Raw genomic sequence first — 26572 nt, forward strand, 5'->3', positions numbered from 1 at the left:
ACTTTAGATTGGGAAATGGGAAGACTGGTTTAACATCTTAAATTACATTCTGCTGGCCTCACAGAATGAATTCAGAAGTGTTCCCTCTAATTCTATATTGTGGAACAGATTGTAGAGAATTGGTCTTTTTTTCCTTAAATGGTAGATATCACCAGTGCAACCAACTAGGCCTGATGCTTTCTGTTTTGGAAGACTATTCATTATTGTTTTAACTTCTTTAATTAATAAAAACCTATTCAGATGATCTATTTCTCTTTGTGTGAGTTTTGGTAGATTGTGTCTTTCAAGAAATTTCATCTAAGTTATTGAATTTGTGGGCAGAATTATTCATAATATGCCTATATTATCCTTTTATTGTCAATGGGATCAGCAGTGATGGCCCTTCTTTCATTTCTAATATTAGTAATTTATCTTTTTTTTTTGGTTAGCTTGACCAGAGGTTTATCAATTTTATTGACCTTCAAAGAAACAGCTTTCAGTTTCACTGATTTTCTCTATGGCTTTCCTGTTTTCAATTTTGTTAATTTCTGCTCTAAGTTTTATTATTTCTTTTTCTCTGCTTATTTTGGATCTAACTTGCTCTTGTTTTTCTAGTTTCCTAAGGTAGAAGTTTACATTACTGATTTTACATTTTTCTTCTTTTCTAATATATGCATTCAATGTTAAAAATTTCCCTCTAAGCATGCTTTCACTACATCTCTTCAATTTTGATAAGATGCATTTTCATTTAGTGCAATTAGTGCAAAGTATTTTAAAATTTCTCCTGAGACTTCTTGTTTGACCCATGTGCTAATTAGATAATTTATAAATATTTTGGGATTTTCCAGTTCTTTTTGTTATTGATTTATATTTTAATTCTATTGTGGTCTGAGAGAATACTTTATATAACTCAAATCATTCTAAATTTGTTAAGGTGTGTTTTATGGCCCAGAATACAGCCTATTTGGTAAATGTTTTGAAAAAATAATACTTTTTAAAAGGAAGCAAAGTACTTATTTTGTATCATTTACAAGTATATAGGTACAACATGAAGGAGGGTCGGGACACAGCTATCTTAGTATTAGAAGGAATGATAGTAATTGGGGCTTGGGATAAAATTTCCAGCAATCACATTATATACAGATTCAAAAAGTGTCACATCTCAATTCTGAGCTATAGATGACTTTAAAAAGTGACTCTAAAGAGGAAATAGGCAGTCTACCTGAAAAAGAATTCAGAATAATGATAGTAAAGATGATCCAAAATCTTGAAAATAGAATAGAGAAAATACAAGAAACATTTAACAAGGACCTAGAAGAACTAAAGAGCAAACAAACAATGATGAACAACACAATAAATGAAATTAAAAATTTTCTAGAAGGGATCAATAGCAGAATAACTGAGGCTGAAGAACGGATAAGTGACCTAGAAGATGAAATAGTGGAAATAACTACTGCAGAGCAGAATAAAGAAAAAAGAATGAAAAGAACTGAGGACAGTCTCAGAGACCTCTTGGACAACATTAAATGCACCAACATTATAGGGGTCCCAGAAGAAGAAAAGAAAAAGAAAGGGACTGAGGAAATATTTGAAGAGATTATAGTTGAAAACTTCCCTAATATAGGAAAGGAAATAGTTAATCAAGTCCAGGAAGCATAGAGAGTCCCAGGACTCTGGGACCTATAGGAAAAATCCAAGGAGAAACACCCCAAGACACATATTAACCAAACTATCAAAAACTAAGTACAAAAAAAACATATTAAAAGCAGCAAGGGAAAAACAACAAATAACACACAAGGGAATCCCCATAAGGTTAACAGCTGATCTTTCAGCAGAAACTCTGCAAGCCAGAAGGGAGTGGCAGGACATATTTAAAGTGATGAAGGAGAAAAACCTACAACCAAGATTACTCTCTCTACCCAGCAACGATCTCATTCAGATTTGACAGAGAAATTAAAATCTCTACAGACAAGCAAAAGCTAAGAGAATTCAGCACCAACAAACCAGCTTTACAACAAATGCTAAAAGAACTTCTCTAAGCAGGAAACACAAGAGAAGGAAAAGACCTACAATAACAAACCAAAACAATTAAGAAAATGGGAATAGGAACATACATATCGATAATTACCTTAAATGTAAATGTATTAAATGCTCCCACCAAAAGACAAAGACTCGCTGAATGGATACAAAAACAAGACCCACAGATATGCTGTCTACAAGAGACCCACACAGACTGAAAGTGAGGGGATGGAAAAAGATACTCCATGCAAATGGAAATCAAAAGAAAGCTGGAGTAGCAATTCTCATATCAGACAAAACAGACTTTAAAATAAAGATTATTAAAAGAGACAAAGAAGGACACTACATAATGATCAAGGGATTGATCCAAGAAGAAGATATAACAATTGTAAACATTTATGCACCCAACATAGGAGCACCTCAATACATAAGGCAAATACTAACAGCCATAAAAGGGGAAATCGACAGTAACATAATTATAGTAGGGGACTTTAACACCCCTCTTTCACCAATGGACAGATCATCCAAAATGAAAATAAATAAGGAAACACAAGCTTTAACTGATACATTAAACAAGATGGACTTAATTGATATTTATAGGACATTCCATCCAAAAACAACAGAATACACATTCTTCTCAAGTGCTCATGGAACATTCTCCAAGATAGATCGTATCTTGGGTCACAAATCAAGCCTTGGTAAATTTAAGAAAATTGAAATTGTATCAAGCATCTTTTCCGACCAAAACTTTATGAGACTAGATATCAATTACAGGAAAAGATCTGTAAGAAATACAAACACATGGAGGCTAAACAATATACTACTTAATAGCCAAGTGATCACTGAAGAAATCAAAGAGGAAATCAAAAAATACCTAGAAACAGATGACAATGGAGACACGACGACCCAAAACCTATGGGATGCAGCAAAAGTAGTTCTAAGAGGGAAGTTTATAGCAATACAATCCTACCTTAAGAAACAGGAAACATCCCAACAAACAACTTAAACTTCCACCTAAAGCAATTAGAGAAAGAAGAACAAAAAAACCCCAAAGTTAGCAGAAGGAAAAAAATTATAACTGTCAGATCAGAAATAAATGAAAAAGAAATGAAGGAAACAATAGCAAAGATCAATAAAACTAAAAGCTGGTTCTTTGAGAAGATAAACAAAATTGATAAACCATTACTCAGACTCATCAAGAAAAAAAGGGAGGAGGCTCAAATCAATAGAATTAGAAATGAAAAAGGAGAAGTAACAACTGACACTGCAGAAATACAAAGGATCATGAGAGATTACTACAAGCAACTCTATGCCAATAAAATGGACAACCTGGAAGAAATGGACAAATTATTAGAAATGTACAACCTGCTGAGACTGAACCAGGAAGAAACAGAAAATATGAAGAGGCCAATCTCAAGCACTGAAATTGAACTGTGATTAAAAATCTTCCAACAATCAAAAGCCCAGGACCAGATGGCTTCACAGGCGAATTCTTTCAAACATTTAGAGAAGAGCTAACACCTATCCTTCTCAAACTCTTCCAAAATATAGCAGAGGGAGGAACACTCCCAAACTCATTCTACGAGGCTACCATCACCCTGGTACCAAAACCAGCCAAAGATGTCACAGAAAAAGAAAACTACAGGCTAATATCACTGATGAACATAGATGCAAAAATCCTCAACAAAGTATTAGCAAACAGAATCCAACAGCACATTAAAAGGATCATACACCATGATCAAGTGGGGTTTATCCCAGGAATGCAAGGATTCTTCAATATATGCAAATCAATCAATGTGATACACCATATTAACAAATTGAAGGAGAAAAACCATATAATCATCTCAATAGATGCAGAGAAAGCTTTCAACAAAATTCAACACCCATTTATGATAAAAACCCTGCAGAAAGTAGACATAGAGGGAACTTTCCTCAACATGATAAAGGCCATATATGACAAACCCACAGCCAACATCATCCTCAATGGTGGAAAACTGAAACCATTTCCACTAAAATCAGGAACAAGACAAGATTGCCCACTCTCACCACAATTATTCAACATAGTTTTGGAAGTTTTAACCACAGCAGTCAGAGAAGAAAAAGAAATAAAAGGAATCCAAATTGGAAAAGAAGAAGTAAAGCTGTCACTGTTTGCAGAAGACATGATACGATACACAGAGAATCCTAAAGATGCTACCAGAAAACTACTAGAGCTAATCAATGAATTTCGTAAAGTAGCAGGATACAAAATTAATGCACAGAAATCTCTGGCATTCCTATACAGTAATGATGAAAAATCTGAAAGTGAAATTAAGAAAACACTCCCATTTACCATTGCAACAAAAGAATAAAATATCTAGGAATAAACCTACCTAAGGAGACAAAAGACCTGTATGCAGAAAATTATCAGACACTGATTAAAGAAATTAAAGATGATACAAATAGATGGAGAAATATACCATGTTCTTGGATTGGAAGAATCAACATTGTGAAAATGACTCTACTACCCAAAGCCATCTACAGATTCAATGCAATCCCTATCAAACTACCACTGGCATTTTTCACAGAACTAGAATACAAAATTTCACCATTTGTGTGGAAACACAAAAGACCCCAAATAGCCAAAGCAATCTTTAGAAAGAAAAATGGAGCTGGAGAAATCAGGTTCCCTGACTTCACACTATACTACAAAGCTACAGTCATCAAGACAGTATGGTATTGGCACAAAAACAGAAATATAGATCAATGGAACAGGATAGAAAGCCCAGAGAAAAACCCATTCATGTATGGTCACCTTATCTTTGATAAAGGAGGCAAGAATATACAGTGGAGAAAAGACAGCCTCTTCAATAAGTGGCGCTGGGAAAACTGGACAGGTACATGTAAAAGTATGAAATTAGAACACTCCCTAACACCATGCACAAAAATAAAGTCAAAATGGATTAAAGACCTAAATGTAAGGCCAGACACTATCAAACTCTTAGAGGAAAACACAGGAAGAACACTCTATGACATCAATCACAGCAAGATTCTTTTTGACCCACCTCCTAGAGAAATGGAAATAAAAACAAAAATAAACAAATGGGACCTAATGAAACTTCAATGCTTTTGCATAGCAAAGGAAACCATAAACAAGATGCAAAGACAACCCTCAGAATGGGAGAAAATATTTGCAAATGAAGCAACTAACAAAGGATTAATCTCCAAAATTTATAAGCAGCTCATGCAGCTCAATATCAAAAAAACAAACAACACAATCCAAAAATGGGCAGAAGACCTAAATAGACATTTCTCCAAAGAAGATATACAGATTGCCAACAAACACATGAAAGAATGCTCAACATCATTAATCATTAGAGAAATGCAAATCAAAACTACAATGAGATATCATCTCACACCAGTCAGAATGGCCATCAACAAAAAATCTAGAAATAATAAATGCTGGAGAGGGTGTGGAGAAAAGGGAACCCTCTTTCACTGTTGTGGGAATGTAAATTGATACAGCCACTATGGAGAACAGTATGGAGGTTCCTTAAAAAACTAAAAATAGAACCTACCATATGACCCAGCAATCCCACTACTGGGCATATACCCTGAGAAAACCATAATTCAAGAAGAGTCATGTACCACAATGTTCACTGCAGCTCTATTTACAATAGCCAGGACATGGAAGCAACCTAAGTGTCCATCGACAGATTAATGGATAAAGAAGATGTGGCACATATATACAATGGAATATTACTCAGCCATAAAAAGAAACGAAATTGAGTTGTTTGTAGTGAGGTGGATGGACCTAGAGTCTGTCATACAGAGTGAAGTAAGTCAGAAAGAGAAAAAGAAATACTGTATGCTAACACATATATATGAAACCTAAGAAAAAAGGTCATGAAGAACCTAGGGGCAAGAGGGGAATAAAGACACAGACCTACTAGAGAATGGACTTGAGGATATGGGGAGGGGGAAGGGTAAGCTGTGACAAAGTGAGAGAGTGGCATGGACATATATACACTACCAAACGTAAGGTAGATAGATAGTGGGAAGCAGCCGTATAGCACAGGGAGATCAGCTGGGTGCTTTGTGACCACCTAGAGGGGTGCGATAGGGAGGGTGGGAGGGAGGGAGACGCAAAAGGGAAGAGATATGGGAACATATGTATATGTATAACTGATTCACTTTGTTCTAAAGCAGAAACTAACACACCATTGTAAAGCAATTATACTCCAATAAAGATGTTAAAAAAAAAAAAAAAGAAAATGTGATACACACACACACAATGGAATGTTATTCAGCCATAAAAGAAGGAAATTCTGCCATATGCAACAACGTGGATGAAACTTGAGGGCATTATGCTTAGTGAAATAAGTTAGACAGAGAAAGACACTTATGATCCCACTTAAATGTGGAATCTATAAAAACCAAACTCATAGAAACAGAGAGCAGATTGTCAGGGGCATGAGGTGGAGGGGGAGAAAATGGTAAAGGTGGCCAAAGGGTACAAATTTCCAGTTATAAGATGAATCAGTTTCTGGGGATGTAATGTAAGGTAATGTTCTGTATGTGAATATAGTTAACAATACTGTATTGTATATTTGAATGTTGTCTAAGAGATTTAAAAAGTTCTCTCCTCAGAAACACACACAAAATTGTAACTATGTGAAGTAATTGCTGTATTAACTAACCTTATTGTTGTAATGAGTAAGATATGCATGTATAAAATCATTATGTCGTAACCTTAAACTTACACAACGTTATATGTCAATTACATCTCAATAAAGTTAGAAGAAAAAAAAAGTGACTCTAGTAGTAATAAAGTTTTGCTTTTCATAAAATGTAAGTTAAAAAAACCCAAGGTATTTTTGCTATGTGAGCCCTCACTATCTGAACCCGGAAATCAAAATGACTTGATTTTGTGGTGAGACCGGGAAAAAGATAACCCTTGCTAGCTACACTTGCTATCCAAAGTCGGAAGTCAAACAGATTTAGATAGTAACAAATACATATCTTCCTACATAATAATGTCTATAAATAAAGAGAGTAAACATCTGACCTTTGACTGTTTCATCTACCTCTCTAGAAGTGTGTATGTGTAAGAGAGTGAGAAATTCTCTTTGGAAAAATTGATTATTATTTTGTATGAGTATCACTTTATATTTAGACACATAAAGTGGTAGATATTTATGATAAAATATAATGTAGAATGAATGTTTTAATAGCACAGGAAGAGCAGTTTACACAAAATTTTTTATATTGCACGGTCTCTATTGTGTAAGAAAACAGTGCCTATTAAAAAGACTGGAAAGAAATATACCTAAATGTAACCAGGATTGAGTAATAATTTTTCTACGCCTATAATCTTCTCTACATGCAAATTTTTCATACTGTTATCTTATTTCATTTGCAGTCAGGAAAATATACAATAGTGATTTTAATACAACGTGATAAGTACTGTAATAGAGATATTAAAAGTTTGATATTGGTACCAGAGTACCAATTCTTTTGAGAAGTTCAAGTTAAGTTCTGGAAGGGAAGATGCTTCAAATATAGCGTAATATAATACAGCAACAGTTGATCAGAAAGAGGATATATTGTACTTGCAAATGCCAGAAAGTGAGAACATGCATACGCCACTAGGGGAATTTAAACAGTTCCATAAGACTAGAATACGGGCTGCAATAATGGTAGGAGGAGCGGGAGGGATAAGTCTACATACACATATTGGGGCCAGATGCTATACAAAGTAGTTTCTAGAATGAAGAAAATCTGAACCTAGCCATCCTAGGCTAAGATGTTTCAATGCTTAATTTCAATACAAAGTAAGTCCTGACCTATAACAATCATATTTCCTTTAAATACTTAAAACTACTTTTTCTCCTTTAAAATTAAATCAGAGACTAAAATTTCTAAATTTCTAAAATTTCTAAACTAAAATTTCAGCAGGGGAGAGGCTGGCAAATCCACTCCTCAGTAAACAACTATAACAAAGAACACAATCATCAAACACAACCATTTCAGGGCTCAAACCCAGGCAAACACGTTGCAAAGTGTTCATTCATGAAAACCAGCTAAATCTTAGCTAACAACAGTGGGGATCTGTGGTGTCTTTGCCTGAAGCCACTCTCATCATCCCCACTCTTTGCTCAGTTGGTATGCAAGTTCTTTGAGGACAGGGCTGGCTGTGAGAAACAGCAACTTCCCTGCTGGAAGGGGTTAACAGGATTTGGAGCAGAGGGTGAAAAACCCACAGAACAATGTCAGTAAAAGTAACAAACATGGTAAGAAACAAACAGGGCAAGTCAGCAGCTATGCTAGCTTCAGGCTGCAGTTTTGGTTGGCCAGAGCTGTAGACTGGAAGACTGGTCAGAAATTTAGAAATTCCAGAAATATCCTGGAAATGAGAGAGGCACAGAAGGGCTAGATAAGCTTTCCACATAGCCTTGGCTGATTGGGAGGCTAAATGAACATGCACGGAGACCCACGAGGGCCTGATAAAAAGCAAAAAGTGAGGCAGACTTGGAAACTGCCTGAATTTTAAATGTACTCCCAAATCAACACAGATTCACTGGCAGAGGGTGGGAGCCTTACAGGCTGGAGAGGTGTTTGAGCACAACCTCTGACCTATCATTGACCCCTAATCTGTGCAGACACAGGTACAAACCATAGGAAACCAGCCTAAAAAAATAAAAATAATAGTAATGTACGAACTACCAGGGAAACAGACCCCATAGATTAAGTGCAGGGAGATTACTAAAAACCATCACCACCACCACCACCCTCCTTGGGGAAAAATCCAAAACAAGAGTTTCTATAACTTCAAAATATATTGGACAGTTTTCAACAAAAAATTATGAGACGTGCAGAGAAAAACAGGAAAGTGTAGTCCATATTCAAGAAAAAGAGCAGTAAATAGATTCTGAGTGAGCCCAAATGTTGTATTTAGCAAAGACCTCAAATCAGCTATTATAAAAATGTTCAAAGAATTCAAAGAAACCACGTTCAAAAGAGTAAAAGGAAAATATGACAATGACTTAATAAACAAGGTAATCTCAACAATGAAACAGAGACTATAAGAAAGAACGATATAGAAATTCTAGGGTTCATGTTTTCCATATGTACCTGTTTTTGATAGCACTGTTAACTATATAATTTCTTATGCTGGTCAATATTTTTAAAATATTTAAGAATGTTCGTAACACCTGAGTTATAAGATGTTTAGTAACTCATTATGCTTTGTAAGCTTTGTAGTAACCTTTGAATAAAGGTAAAGATCTTTTCCTACAGAACTAATCAAAGGTACATTAATTTTTGAATGAAACTGCTTATACCTAACTAGATAATATTTCAACATGGTATAAAATCAAAGTAACCAAAGGTAATGTTATGTTGATATCTACAGGTTTGGAAATGTTTTAAGAGGTTAATTTAATTTTATTTCCATGGTTAGCCTGCAGTGTCTATTAGAAATGTTTCTAGAATTATTTGAGCTTAACATTTTCAAGAGAGTAATACAATATTACTTGATTCCACAAATTTATTCTGGTACTAAGGTATATAAATAATTTTAATACTATTAATAATTAATTGGATTATAATACATACACAATGAAATATTATTTAGCCATAAAAAATGGGAAATCCTGCCATTTGCAACAATATGGATGGACCTTGAGGTCACTGCACTAAGTAAGTCAGACATGAAAAGACAAATACTGTATGATCTTACTTCTATGTAGAGTCAAAAAAAAAAAAAGTCAAACTCATACAAACAAAATCAGATTTGTGACTGTCAGATCACACATTTAGGGATTGGGTGAAAGGTACTTCCAATTATAAGATAAATAAGTTCTGGAGATGTAATATCCAGCATGGTAACTATAGTTAACAATACTGTATTGTATATTTGAAAATTTCTAAACATTCTCATAAGGAAAAAAAATAGTAATTAGGTGAGGTGAGGGATGGTTAACTAAACTTACTGTGGTAATCATTTCACAATATATACATATATTAAATCACTTTGTTGTATGTGTTAAACAGTGTTACATGTCAATTATGTCTCAATAAAACTGGGAAAATACTCATGTACTTATTAAATAAAATTTATGCCTATATGCATATATATATATTACCAGCAGGCAGATTTTTATATTGAAAATAAAATAATGGGAATTGGTTCTATTAATAATCTTCCATTAATTCCTTATTTGTGATTTGTCAGTGGATAGCCACTTTAAATTTAATTTAATTGGATTCCACTGTTTTGATTCTTTGTATTACCATAAAATGTAACATTTAATGAATGATTCTTTCTCATTTTTAGTGAGAACAATCGATGTTATGGAACTACTAGTTTCCCAGATATCCCCTAAAATTTTATGCTACTTTCCTACCTAATAATATTACAAATTAACATTTCTCAGACTTACATACTACCAGAGAAGCAAGCAAAATGCTCACTACTTGGTGTAAACCATTACACTATTTTACATTATTAACACAGCTATCCAGGATAATATTAATAATCTAAGTAGAAAAGTGTACTTACTCAGTTATAAATTCAGGGTTTGTAAAGCTGAGGTTGGTTAAATGACCTTCAAGTTTAGAAGATTCATGCGTATTTAAGGCTGGAGTGGTCTTAGTGGCGAGTACAGCTCTTTTTTCATCTTTTTCAAGTGCTTTTCTCTTCCCACCATTTTGGAAATATTCTCTGCATACACTACAAGGCAAAATAAAGTTATATTTTAAAACAATAGGTATAAATATAAAATAAAATGGGAAAATATTAACCTTTATTAATCAAAATGGGAAATTTTCAAATTATAGTGTCCTATTTTTAAAATGTCACATAGAGGTAAGTTTGAGCACCTGTAGCATTTTCAAATTTTTAAAATTACCATACAACAAAGCATGATCATAGATTATGTTTAAAAGTGTTTTTTCAGAAGTACAATGTGCTATATGTTTTGCTGAACTTTATTCTTAGCTAAAACATAAGTTCCTCCAGAAAAGCTTAGATAACTCTGTTATTCAGTGACAGAATCCAAAAAGAATAGTAGTCACAGTTAACTCTGAGCCAGCTCTGCTGGTAGTAGACAGTCGTTTTTCAGATCCCTCCTGGTTTATAAAAACAAAGTCACACATATATACACTAATATGTACAAAATAGATAACTAATGAGAACCTGCTGTATAGCACAGGGAACTCTACTTAGTGCTCTGTGTTGACCTAAATGGGAAGGAAATCCAAAAAAGCAAGATATATGTATACATATGGCTGATTCACTTCACTGTACAGTAGAAACTACCACAACATTGTAAAACAACTATACCAATAAAAAATTATATATATATATGTATAGTTATCACACAAAAGAGAAGCTCTATTAAACTATATCTAATTGCTGTTAAAAAAAAAAGTCACAAAATCAGGTTGCCAACATAATAAGAATCATGCTATTTGCTCTGAGAGAAGAGCATAAAAATCTGGTTAAGGTAAAAATGGTATCATATTATAAAGGTATACATTCAGAGAGAACAAAGGTTTGAACATAATAGTGATTTTTATAACACTTGGAAATTATTCCTGTCCATCAAGAGACCACTATTGTTTGTCCCAATTCTTATAATATAAATGGATATTAAAATGCAGATTTTTCAAGATGTATTATTTCAAACTCATTTAGTTTAGCCCATATCAGGTTGTTATCCATAATCATAAACTGATGACTGGCATTAAGACTAAACAATTTTCTTCATACCTAATACAATTTTAGGGTGAAAATAGTAGGGTACCATGCCTGGGTATGTAACAGGACAATAAACATGAACCACAGAATCAACTCAAAACACTTACTATCTATTAAAGACAAGAAACTTAAAGGAGGGCTTCCCTGGTGGCGCAGTGGTTGAGAGTCCGCCTGCCGATGCAGGGGACACGGGTTCATGCCCCGGTCCGGGAAGATCCCACATGCCACGGAGCGGCTAGGCCCGTGAGCGATGGCCGCTGAGCCTGCGCGTCCGGAGCCTGAGCTCCACAACGGGAGAGGCCACAACAGTGAGAGGCCCGCGTACCGCAAAAAAAAAAAATAAATAAAATAAACTTAAAGGAAGAAAGACTGGTATGATCTGCCTCTGGCCCTTGAGCTTACAATATGACAGGAGATACATACTTAGACAATTAACTGATATACTTATCAAAGCTTAAAGTGAATGTAGATGGAAACTAAACAAATTTTCTTTCTTTTTAGATTCTTAAACCACATTATTATTCCATATAGCTCATACTCTGAACAAGCTAGACTATTTTTCTCCATAGACACTGCTTGGTGCAGTTTCAAAAACACATGGCTAGAGAAGAACTGAAAAATTAATTTAAAACTGATTTCAGCAAGTAGAACTATGGTGTCTAACAAAACAATGCCCATTTCTCCTCACACTTAAAGGATGCTATTAGTTCAATTTCAGTTTGTCTAAGTATCTATTAAAGACTTCTTTAACTTATCCTATGGAGATTTAATTTTAACTCAAATTATATACAGGAGTTGAAACTCATTTATCATTAATCAAACATTTATTAAGTACCTATCATGTGCCAGGCACATAGGTGATGGAAAAACAAATTGAAGAAGGCATTGCTGCCCTCAAGGAGCTCAGACTAGTGAAGGAGACAAATAATTATATATTGGGTTGGCCAAAAAGTTTGTTTCGGTTTCCAAAAGAAATTTTTGGCCAACCCAATAGTAAAGAAAATAAAATTGATAAATACCTAACGCCCAATCTAAAATCAATAGTATAAGCTGATTTTAGGAAGATAAGTAGGAATAAGTCAGGCTAGGAAGAATGTTAGTTAAGAAGGAAAGTGCTTTCCTGGCAGAGAGAACAGCATGAGCAAAGGCATGGAAGAGAAAAGCATCATGGATCCCGCAGAGATAGACATCAGTTCAAGGCATGTGAAATTTAAACTGCCAGGCAGAAAATGGATGGATGGACTCATAAGTGAAAAGCCCCTAAGGCCAACACATATATAGAGAGGAATGATAGACACATGACACTGGAGAGGTAAGCAAACTTCAGATCATGCAAGACTGACAGGCCTATTTAGGAATGTGGCCTTTTTTAGAAATCTAATCTAATGACAGAAATGGTTTAGTGGTTTCTTGGAGTGGGGGGTGGGCTGACTACAGAGGTATACACTAGAGCTTTTTAGAGTCGTGGAAAAGTTCTGTATCTAGACAGTGGTGATGGTTACACAAGTGTAAACAACTGTCATTACTCACTGAACTGTACACTAGAATGGGTATATTTTATTGAATATTAATTAAACCTCAGTAAGGTTGATTGAAAAATATAGCCTGAATCACCTTGGAATTAATACTAAAAATAATACCTTTATCATATAATATTTCACTAAGGCATGAAACACAAGGGTAAAGAGATTGCTTACGTTTCTGTCAGGTGGAACCACAAAGAGCTGCTGATATTCAGTAGTTCTCGACCCACAAAAATTGCAATTTTATGTGGTTCAATCTCAATGTTACCTAGAGACTTGACTGCAAAATACTTAAAGGGCTAGAATTCCAGATACTCATAGGATAATAACCACCATCTAAACCCCAATCTCCCTACAAAACTTCCAAAAAATATACAAATCATTAGGAAGAGCAAATAAAAGCACACACAGTTCACACCTATGGCATAACTAGGAAACAGGAATAGCACCTTATTTTACATGTAATTGGGGAAATAAAAATCTGAGGCCAACTGAGTTGGCTTTGGAGTTACCCAAAGTACAGAGTCAGATGAGGACTGTGTAAGAGAGGAAGGTATGATGGGGTCTTACAGGTGGCACAGAAAAATCGATAATACCAGCTAAGGTTCACCACAGAGAGAGTCCAACTCTGAATGGAGAGACCTTAAGACTTATGCGACGTAGTGAAACAAAGCATTAGGCACAGGAAGACCAAAAGGAAAAAGTTTGGAAAGTATATGGGAAGGGCTGTCACCAAAGGTGAGAGCTCCGTAAAGATATTATTTCTGAGGGAGAAAGGAAGCACCTTGAAAAAAGGGGGTATCTCTGGAGATGTGTTGATAAAGGGAAAGAATGAAGCAATTAAGAATAAAGAGCATATTGACATAAGTTAAACCTATTAAAAATTCATAAATCAGCCAAAAGAGGACAATATTTATTAAAGGAACTCCACTTTCATATCTGTAGCAATCAAGCAAGGATCTTTGGAATTAAGAAACAAAGCAAGCACCCAAACCTCTACCTATACCTCTAGAGACAGTCCAACATAAAAGACAAAACACATAAAAGAAATGTCCAATGAATCCAGCAATCATACAAGTTTCTATTAGAAGGGAAGAGAAAGATATCAAAACTTTTCAGTGGATGAAAATTCTCAAAAACACAGAAAATAACAGCTATAAAAGAGAAGAAAATTGTAACATAACACTTCAATTATACATAATTAAGCAATGCAGATATGAAAAACATTTCAAATTTGAAATTAAATAGAAAACTGAGGATAAAGAAGAACTACATAAATTGATATTCCATGAATATGAATAGGAAGACTCAATACTGTCACTATGTTAGCTCTTCCCAAATTGATTTATACATTCAACACAATCCCAATCAAAAGCAGAGCAAAATATCTTATAGATAAAACAAATGGATTCTAAAGTTTACATGGATAAGCAAAGGACCCAGAATAGCCAACACAATATTGAGGGAGATGAACAAAGTTGGAGGACTGACACCATCTGATTTCAAGACTTAATATAAAGCTATAACTATACTATTATATTAGTAATCAAGGACAGTATGTTGTAGGCAGAACAATAGACAAATAGATCAATGGAACAGAAGAGAGAGCCCAGATATAGATCCATGTAAATACATTCAACTGATCTTTGACAAAGGAGCAGTGGAGTAATACAGTGGAGTAAAGACAGTCTTTTCAACAAATAGTGCTGGAACAACTGGATATCGACATGCCAAAAAATGAACCCTGACACAGACATTATACTCTTCACAAAAATTAACTCCAAATGGATCACAGACCTAAATGTAAAACACAAAACTCTAAAACTCTTGAGAGTTTTATAAATTTTTAGAAAATCTAGATGACCTTGGGTGTTATATCTAAAAAGTCATTGCCAAATCTAAATCACAATCCTTAAAAGAAAAAATTGAGAAGCTAGACTTAATTAAAATAAAAAACTTCTGCTGTGCAAAAGACAATGTCAATAGAATGAGAAAACAAGCCATAGACTAGGAGAAAATATTTTCAAAAGATATACCTGATAAAAGACTTATCCAAAATATATGAAGGATCCTTGAAACTCAACATTACGAAAACAAACAACCTGATTAAAAAATGGGCAAAAGACCCAACAGACACCTCACTAAAGAAGGTACAGATATCAAATAAGCATAAGAAAAAGATGCTCCATATCACGTCATTGGGAAAATGCAAATTAAAATAGCAATGAGATACTACTACACATTATTAGAATGACCGAAAACCAGAACACTAACACCACCAAACACTGGTGAAGATGTGGAGCAACAAGAACTCTCATTCACTGCTAGTGGGAATGCAAAATGGTAGAGTCACTTTGGAAGACAGTTAGGTAATTTCCCACAAAACTAAATATACTCTTCCCGTACAATCTAGCAATCAAGTTTCATGGTATTTCCAAAAAGAGCTGAACACTTACTTCCACACAACAACCTGCACATGGATGTTTACAACAGTTTTTTTTTTTTTTAAGATTTATTTATTTATTTAATTTATTTTTGACTGCTTCGGGTCTTAGTTGTGGCACACAGGATCTTCATTGAGGCATGTGGGATCTTTCGTTGTGCCACACAGGCTTCTCCCTAGTTGTGGCATTTGGGTTTTCTCACTCTAGTTGTGGCGCACGGGCTCCAGAGAGCATGGGCTCTGTCGTTTGTGGCACGCAGGCTCTCTAGTTGAGGCACTTGAGCTCAATAGTTGTGGTGCACAGGTTTAGTTGCCCCGCAGCATGTGGGATCTTAGTTCCCTGACCAGGGATCGAATCTGTGTCCCCTGCATTGTAAGGTGGATTCTTTATCAATGGACCACCAGGGAAGTCTCTACAGCAGTTTTGTTCATAACTGCCAAAATGTGGACGCAACCAAGATATCTTTCAGTAGCTGAAAGGATAAACAAGCTTTGGTCCATCTAGATGATGGAATATTATTCACCACTAAAAAGAAATAAGCTATCAAGCCAAGAAAGACATGGTGGAAGCTTAAATGCACATTATTAAGTGAAAGATGTCAATATGAAAAGGTTAAATACCGTAATTCCACCTACATACATTCTAGAAAAGGCAGAACTATGGAGACGGTAAAAAAGTCAGTGGTTGCTGGGTGCAGGGGGAAGTTGGGAGGAGAAGGAATTAACAGTTGGAGCACAAAGGAATTTTAGAGCAGTGAAACTGTTCTGTATGATACTATAATGGTGGATACTTGTCATTATATATTTGTCAAAACCCATAAATATATAATACCAAAAGTGAACCCTAATGTAAACTATGGACTTTGGATTCTAATGATGTGTCAGTGTGGGTTCATCAACTGTAACAAAGGTAGCACTATAGATGGATGTTGACTGTGATGTGACTGCCCATGTGTGGGGTCAGGGTGTATGGGAACTACCTGTATTTTCTGCTTAATTTTGCTGTAAACCTAAAACTGCTCTAAAATAATAATGACTATTTGAAAGAAAAAAAAAAAAGAACACAGAATAGATCATGTGCCTCTTGATGTAGTACCCTGAGAAGGATACAATATCACCTATGTGATATTCTTGCTAATAATATGCTTAACTTGAACCTAATCACAAAGAAACAACTATACAAATCCAAACTGAGAGACAGTCTGTAAAACTTTGACTTTACAAAATGTCCATGTCATAAAAGACCGAGAATTTTCCTAGATTAAAGAATACCAAAGAGGGATAACAACTAAGTGCAATGATACACACTGAAGGATTCAGGAGCAAAAATCTTGTGATTTCTGCAACTGACTTTCAAATGGTTCAATAGAGAGTGAAGGGAAAAGGCGAGGGGGGTGTGGGGGGGGGAGAAAAGGGGGAAACGCTACAAAATGAGACTAAAATAGAGCAACATTTTTTTTTTCAAAACTGAAAGAAAGAAAGTGTGAGTCAAGGATTTTATATCTAGCCAAGTTATGCATCTTGTAACAAAAATATAGAAAAATAGCTTTTGGTATGTAAGAACTCATAGAATATCACAGTTGCAAGATTATTAAAGCATGAACTTCATCTATGATGACTGGGAAATGTTGAAGAAGAGGCTGGTAGAGAATAAAAAGCATTAAATGAATTAAAAAAGGATACTTTATCATGCTGAAGACCACAATTCCCAGTGAAGCCATGTACTATGTATCATAGCAGCCATCCTCACAAAGCAGAAACTCCATGAGATGCATGGAGAAAACAGGCAAAACTAAAAACAGGGAACTTTAACACACCACTCTCAATCAAGTAAATGAACAATAAGTAAGGTTACAGAAGCTCTAAAAACATAATAAGGTTTATATTATCACTGCATAACAAACCTCACTCTCTCTATTCTTTTTCAAGTGCACATGAAATAGTCACAAAAATTACCATATACATGTATTAGGTCACAAATAAAACCACAGTAAGAGCCATAGGAAAAATAATACAGACAAAATCATCCAATCTCAATGCAATAAGGCTAGAACTAATAACAAAATAAAACAAAAAATTCATTTCACCTGCAAATTTTTTTAAAAATTAAATAACTCTGGAGTCAAAGTACTAATAAAAATCACAGAACTTCTAAAAAACAATAACAAAACCACCACAAGTCAGAATCTAAGAAATGCACTAAAATAGTGACCTGAGGAAAATTCAGACCTTTAATATTTATATCAATACAAATGAAAGAATCAAAATAAATAAAATAGGGCTTCCCTGGTGGCGCAGTGGTTGGGAGTCCGCCTGCCGATGCAGGGGACACGGGTTCATGCCCCGGTCTGGGAAGATCCCACATGCCGCGGAGCGGTTGGGCCCGTGAGCCATGGCCGTTGAGCCTGGCGTCCGGAGCCTGTGCTCCGCAATGGGAGAGGCCACAACAGTGGGAGGCCCACGTACAGCAAAAAAAAAAAAAAAAAAAAAAAAATAAATAAATAAATAAATAAAATAAATATCCAACTCAAAGGATTAGGGGAAAAAAGTAAACAAACAAAAAAAAGGGACTAAGATATTAATGTTAGGAAAAAACAGAACCAACAAATAAATACATAAACTGGTTCTTTAATTTACATAACTTTATACAAATAAAGCTGAAAACTTAGATGAAACAGATAATTTTTCTAGGTAAGTATATTAAATATAGGATATAGAAATATACGAAAATTTATTAAACTTGACTCTTGATTACTGGTAGAATTAATAAACTGCAGTTAATTTTGCAGTTAAATTGCAAAATTTAAACAAAACCAAAATTCATAGATGAAATAAGAGAAAGTTATCAAAGACTTGCTTCACCAAAAAGCATCAGTATCCACTGAGGAATTCTACCAAGGCTTCAAAAACCAGATAACCCCTGTATTTATGAAGCTTTTAATTTTCTGTAACTTAGGATGTTCTGATATCTGGGAGGGCCTTACAGACCCAGGGAGAAACTGCCTCTCCCAAGGCTAGCTAATTCCTGAAGATAATAAACAACTTACTTGGGAGCGTGCCTCTCATGTGCAACCCAACCATTTCCTTTATTTAACTCTCACACAAGTCCATGTTTCCCATACCCTAGATTAACCCAGGTCCAGGTACCAGACAGTTAGGGACAGCTCCTATGTTCCAAAGCCCACCAAAATTATTCAAACTAGCCAGTCCTATACTGTTTACCCTGCTTTGCCTTTCCCATGTAAACCCTATAAAGGATCAGGTCTATTTTTTCCCTTCACTCCTGCTTCTGCCTCCTGACCAAATGTGGTGCTTCCCTGTGTGACACGGCATACCCACTTCTCTCAGGACATGTAAGTAATAAATTCTTTCAATGGCAATGACCTCTCCATGCCATCACTCAGTCACCTCTATAAATAAAACACACAAGTACAAATTAGGCAACGCCAAAACTGTTTAAACAGTTCCAGACCATATAAACAAAGGAAAATTTTCTAAAGTCATTTTTTTATGGAGCAAATACAATGATAATTAGGTGTGAGAATGTCTACAAAAAATACAGAAATATAAAATACAAAAATAAATATCAATGTAAAATATGAAATAAAATTTTAACAAACAGAATCAAACATGACCAAGGAGTATGTATCTCAGGAATATGAGGATTATTCAATATAAAAAATCCTTCTATATAATTCAATATATTCACAAATCAAGGAGAAAACTTATTCATTTCCATAGATGCTGAAAGGACATTCAACAATATCCAACAGCTATTCCTAATAAAATCAATCAATCAATCAGAGCTTGGTGAATACTTCCAAACAGGTAAATTGTATCTATATATCAGCCAAAAAAGCCAGCAACTTATATAATGGGGACATACCAAACACATCACTGAATGAGTAAAACATAGCTAATGTAATAGACAAGAGAAAAATAATTAGTCAATGAATTGGGGAGAAAGAAATAAAACTCTATGTATACACAGATATAATAATATACCTAGAGAATCCAAAAGAATCAATCACAAAGTAATACAAACAGTAAGAGAATTCAGTAAAACAGGATGTAAAACATACAAAAATCAAAAGCCTCCACATGTATACAAACAATAGCCTGTTAGGATATACAACTGAAGGAAAGATTTCATTTATAATAGCAACAAATGATAAAGTACCTAGGAATCAACATAATAAGAAATGTGCATAATCACTATATAGAAAACCTTAAAACACTACTGAAAATTCAAAAGTGGACTAGAACAAATGGAAGGATATATAACTTTTTCATGGATACAATGACTCAACATTATAAGAAGTCCACTTTTTTCCAGTTATTAAAAAATTTAATGTAATCCCATTAAAAATACAAACTAAAAAATGTAGTTAGACCAGTTGATTCTAAAGTACATATGGTAAAAAAAAACAAACAAACAAGAATAACCAAGAAAATCCTGAGAAAGAAGAATGGTGGTGGGGAGGGGGAAGAATGTTATAGAATACCATGGATTAAATGATATAGACAAGGAATCATTACAGGAAGTCCTAAAACAGAATCAATTATGTGGGGAAACTTGGTATATCACGTAAGTATATGTCAAATCACTGTAGAAAAGGTAGACATTTTCATAAATGATGTTGGAGAAATAAATAACTATTGGGGGGGTTAGATCTATACTTTGCAACAAACACTGGAATGAATTCCAAAGAGGTCAGAGATCTAAATGTAAGAAAAAAAAAATGATTACCATAAAAGTACTACAAGAAAACATGAGTGAATTTCTAATAGGAATTCTTACAGTCTGGGAATCAGAAAAGCTTTTCTAAGACAACTGGAATCTGGAAGCAATAAAAGAAGAGACAGATATATCTGATTATGTGAAAACAAAAACCTTCTGCATGGCAAAACAAAAACTTGCATGGCAAAAGATACAAACTCAAAGAAAAAGGGCACATATCTCTAAATTATATAAAGAGCTCTAAAAAAAAATCAAGAAAAAAGGGACCAAAAACCGTTAGGAAAAAAAGCATCAAAAACACAAACACATAATTCACAGGAAAAAAAGGCAAATATTTCCTAAGTATATGAAAACGTACTCAACATCATTCATAAGAGACACGTAAATTAAAATCACACAGAGATATCAATTCCCATCTATCAGACTGGCAAAAATTCAACAGGTAGGCAACATACTCTGTTGGTAAGATTTTGGAGAAACAGGTATTGTCATTTTTGCTGGTGGAATTAAATGATATAACTTCTATGGAGGGTGATGTGGCAATATCCAACAAAATCACATATGCATTTACTCTTTTACTCTGCAATTCCACATCTACAAATCTACAAAGATACAATGCCAAAAATACAAAATGAATATGCACAAGGTTATTCATTACAGCACTATTTGTAACAGAAAAAGCTTGTATGTAACTTGACAAAATGAGGAAGACATCTATATACTTGTGATGGTCAATTTATGTGTCAACTTGACTGGGCTCCAGGGTGCCTAAATATCTGGTCAAACATTCTGGGTATTTCTGTCAGGATATTTCTGGATGAGACTAACATTTAAATGGGTAGACTGAGTAAAGCAGATTGTCCTTCTTAATGAGGGTAGGCTGTATCCCATCACTTGAAGGTCTGCATAAAACAAAAAAGCAGACCCTCCCCAGAGTATGAGAGATTCTTCTTGCCTGACTGCCTTTGAACTGGAACACTGAATTTTTCCTGCCTTGGACTCAAACTGAAACAGCAGCTCTTCCTGGGTCTCGAGCCTGCTGGCCTCAGGATAGGAAATACACCATTGGTTTGGATCTCCTGGGTCTCTGGCATGTCAACTCATCCTGCAGATCTTGGGACTTGTCAGCCTTCACAAACACATGAGCCAATTCTCTGGAGAACCCTGATTAATACAATATCAAATAGAATGATCTCCATGACATAATATTAAGTAAAAATGAAATGTACAAGAGTATATGACATGTACCACTTGAAGAGATAAGACAGGGTGGATACATGTATATACATTGTATGAGTTTGCTTATTTCTGCAAAAAGGAGAAACAAGAAACAAATGAAGAAAATGGAAGGGAACCTATTCTGAGTATACCTTTTTGTAAAGTTTTGACTTTTGAACCATGTAAATGCCTTATATTCCCCCAGATTAAAAGAAAATAAGAAAAAAACCCATAAAACAAAGTAAAGTGAAACAAACTGCATGGTAAATTGGTAACATAACCATACACAAAAGAATTGTTTCAAGTAACTTTTAAACACAGTATTTTGACCCTTAATGAGATATGTTCTAAAGACGAAAGAACTAACTGCAAAGAAATCTTAAACTTCACTCAGTTTATTGTTAGAAGTAGAATTGGTACTGTAATTTTGAAACCATTTTATGTGAACTATAGAACAAAGCAAATATGTTGATGTTATTCCAAACTAAGTCCTTCAGAGTAACAGAAGAGATACTATACAAATATAAAACAAAGAAGTTAGGCAAAAAAACCTGTAATGTTACATTTGAATAGCAAATATCAATTATGAATTTAAGACTATATAATATTTCTGTTCAGTGAAAAATTCTAGAAGAAAGGACACCCCAGAAGCATATCTAGTGCCCAGATCTTAATTTCTATTTCTCACTACAAGAAACTAAGGCTCCTTGATTATAGGTCTTGACTGGGAAGGTAAAGCTTATCTTGTAGTAGAGAGCAAGAAGCGCTCAAAGGTGATGTCAGAACCAAGAAGCCAGCTTTGAAGAGGCTCCCACTGGCTAAATACAGATTAATTTGAACACAAACACACACTCAAACACAAATCAAAGACCAATGGGAAAAAGTGAATCCAGGAGCCTACAGTGATATTCCAAAAACAAACAGACAAAACCCACCAAAACAAAAACCAACCAAACAAAAACTACAAAACCACAACTCACTTGTCACAATTGGAAATGACTATTACACCAACTCCTTACTCTAAAAATTGCTAATTAAACAGAAAGAATTACATGTATATGTTTACTTTTACCTAACCTTTCCAGAAAACATGTAATCATTCCCTGTTCATAAGGGAAAGTTTTTATTTACAGAAGAATGATCGCTAATAAATGCAAGGAATGATACAATTAAAAAAATCATTTTACCACCCTAAATTTATTTAATAAATGGAGTAAACCTATTAGTTGAAAGATTGTTGGGAGACAGGATTGATCCACAAGCCAAAAATATCACTCTACGTATGACTTGCTAATTACAAAAGGAAAACATAAGTTTACAATGGAAGGATCTAGTAGTTACCACCTTAACCAAATGGCAAAATTTATCATCTCTAATAGTGGAATAACCTGACAATAAGAACTTGCTAACGTGATGCAATGTGAAGTATGCAGATTCACCTAATAAATATTTTGGCAAAAATCTGGGACCTGAATCAACATTTTAGACTCAACGTTCAGTTTATAAGAAATAAAGGAGACTGATGAAGTAGTTAAATGGCACCATGATAAAACAATCAAATAAATCCAAAACAAAGACACAAAGCTAGTTTTGGATTAGGATACAGATAATCACAACAGACCCCTGGTTGTGCTATAACTAGGAAAAAAGAAAAAAACCTACACAATCTAAAAAATAATGTATTAAAAAGAAATCATGAGAATTGAGTATGCAAAGAGGTCTAATGGAAGGGATCACAGGCACTTTGTGCATTTGCTGAAAAGGAGCATGAGTGAAGGATCAAGCCTTCCAAGGTAGAGGAATTTTGTTCGGTTAAAGGAAAAGCAGCAGAGCTTTCAATGGCTGCTTAGAATGGAGTGACACACTGGAAACTTTAAGAAACCCAAATGCAGAGATTGTTCTCCCCATTCTCCTGCCTTCCCCCATAGGTCTTTTTTCAAGTAAGAAAAAGGTGGGGGAGGGGGGAGCACTGGAGACTTGGAGTGGGATTAAAAAAGCAAAGAAAATTCTCTGCACTCTTCCATGGGCTTAGGTTCCAGAGTCCTGCTACAGGTTGGTACCTGTAATATACACAGAACAGGACTCACTCTCAAGGCATTTGAAGCCAGATGTGAACTGAAACTAAAGTGGTAATCCAGCTTCAACCCAGCCTAACTCCTGATTAGATCAAAGTGTTCAATCTCTCATCCCAGCTGCCTATCAGAGAAAAAACCATGCCCTCTCTGGGAAAATAATATTCACCCCAGTCTCTTCTAAACATAATGTCAGTATATATGGGTTGGCCAAAAAGTTCGTTCGGGATTTTCTGTATGCTGTTATGGAAAAACCCGAACAAACTTTTTTGGCCAACCCAGTGTATTTTTAAAAATTACCAGACATACAATGAAGCAGAAAAAAATGATCCATAACCAAAAGAAAAAGCAGCCAAAAGAAACAGAACCACAGATTAATTTTATGTTGGAATAAGCTGACAAGGACATAAAATAAATATTATAACTTTTTTAATAGAGAAAAATATTAACTGAATAGATGAAAATATGGAGAACTTCAACAGAAAAATGAAATCTTTAAAGAAGAGCCAAATTATTATAGAAAAATTAAGTAAAATGATATCTTGGAAACATCTCTTTTGGTAACTGATAGAAGGCCAAAAAGAAAAATCAGTAAGGATATATAGAATATTTGAACAATGCTACTAATCACCTCGAACCAACAATCACAAAATACAGAATGTGGTATATTTTACAAATCAACGGACATTTCTCTAAAAACAATGCAATGTTAGGGGAAAAAAAACAATAACCTAAAAAATTTAACCACCAAAGCATAAGACTTGATTTAGGGGAAATAAATTATAAAGCATGTTATGGGGACAATAACAAAAATCGGAATTTTATGAACTAGATATTTTAGGAAATTACTGTTGATTGTCTTAATGTGTTTATAGTATTGTGGTTATGTAGGAGATGGAGATGAAATGTCATGTCATCTGCAATTTGCTTTCAAATGGTTCAGGAAATGGTGTGTTTATATGTTCCTCTGTGTGGAGAGTTAGAAAAGGCAAATTCTTTTATTAAACATGCAACTATAACTTTATATTGGGTTTTGTTTCTAATTTAAATGCTTCATATTACAAATAAAATTTTACTAATTTTTAGAAGGAAATCTTATGTATAATTCTTCAAGCTAAACAGTCAACAAAATCTCAGCAAGGTAATGTCAGTAAGACTTATTTCACATATCAAATTCCTCTAAAGTTTTAAGTATAACTAGTGGAAGCGAACTTTTGTCAAACCCCTTTTAAAGCTGATTTTAGCTTTTCAGAGTGACACTGCTCTCTTAGAATTGTCAACAGGGAAAGGAAATACATATAACCCAAGTTAGAACTACAGATAACTCATTTCAAAATTCAATATTGCTTTGAAGCCTTTTTTCCCCAACCTAGTTTTAAGTTTAAAGTAAAGACACTATAAAACTTCTCTTGGGATTACTTTCCATAGTAAAATCTTTTTACCATATTTTGCCACTGTTATTTTTCAGCAGTTTGACCTAAATTCTTATTAATGTTCTTTTTCAGCAGTTTGACCTAAAAATAACCTCTTTCAGAACACATGTAGATACAAAAACTAATGATAAAAGCACAAATCTGAGGAAAAAAGAAAGAGTGAAGTATGAGGCATATTCATTATTCAAGTGGAAGGTACAAGCAAATGCTCCTATGAGAATACCACATATCAAAGTGGTATTTGAAATAAAGTCTGAGAGCTTGCCTATGTATTGGAATACTAATTTAAAAGCAGTGCTGCTAAGAGCAAAGAACGTTGGTCTTAAATAGCGATGGTACTGACTTCCTGATTTGGATTACATTATTACTTTGTGTCACAAGGGAAATATTTGGCTCAGTAGTATGCCTCAATTTGCGTTTCTTAGCTTGAAGGAGAAATGTATACTCCGTAGAACAGTCACATTTATAACCATTTTTTTCCTAGAAAAAGCAAAAAAAACAAAACAAAACAAAACAAAACATTTTAATCCCAAGCATCTCATTTCTTATTATTCTGGCTCCTTCGTTTAGTTCCTCAACTCCACAATTCTTTGGCTCCACAATCCACTGATAATACCAATCTTTTCATTGTTCCTCACCTACCTCACATTTTCAGCTCACTTCTTACATATCATCATAATCCCACCATGTATACATCACCATCTCCCCTGCTCCTCTCTTAAGTCATTATACTCATTTGAGCATTAATCCTACCACACCGTCTGTCCATTCACTCTCTCCTTCTCCAAGAAAACTGTTTCACTATAACTTTGTGCCTTGATTACTGTAGCAGCTTCCTAACTGGTTTCCTTACTAACATCCTTGCCTTTTCTATAGTCTATCTTAACACTACAATTAGTTCTTAAAAATCCTTGACACATTTCAAAAGATTAGTAAGATCCTGTTACTTCTTCTTAAAACATTTAATGACTTCGCATCTCATGCAGAATAAAGGCCAATGTCTTCACAATGGTCCACAGATCCTACAAAAACTAGCTGTTTGTTATCTTATTTTCTATCACTCTCCCCTTCTCATTCTGTTCTAGCCACACTGGTCTCCTTGCTGTTTCTGAAACATGCCAGCAAGCTCCTATCTCAAGGCCTCTGGACTTGTTAAGGCTTGCTCTCTTACTTCCTTCATGTCTTTTACACATCACTTTAGTGAGGCCTTCTCTGTCTACCCTATTTAAAATTGTTTTATTTCTCCTTGCTTTATTTTTCTCACAGCACTTACCATTATCTGACCTAGTGTATATTTAACTTATGTATTGTTTCTTGCTTCTAACCCTCACTAGCATGTAAGTTCAATGAGAGCAAGGATTTTATCTGTTTGGTTGAGTGCTATACTCACAGTACCTATGAT

General features: G+C 34.6%; 1 protein-coding gene across 1 annotated transcript in view; it reads right to left on the reverse strand.

Moving 5' to 3' along the window:
* Positions 1–26572, reverse strand: part of SAMTOR (S-adenosylmethionine sensor upstream of mTORC1) — a gene marked incomplete at its 3' end in the record, with an annotated part of 85170 nt that overhangs the window by 43764 nt on the left and 14834 nt on the right. Inside the window, exon 3 of the mRNA XM_079711999.1 lies at positions 10541–10711. Coding sequence (XP_079568125.1) covers positions 10541–10711 — 171 coding nt within the window. The remainder of the gene's footprint in view (positions 1–10540; positions 10712–26572) is intronic.

This window comes from Hyperoodon ampullatus, assembly GCF_949752795.1.
Source record: "Hyperoodon ampullatus genome assembly, chromosome: 9".
NCBI lineage: Eukaryota > Metazoa > Chordata > Mammalia > Artiodactyla > Ziphiidae > Hyperoodon > Hyperoodon ampullatus.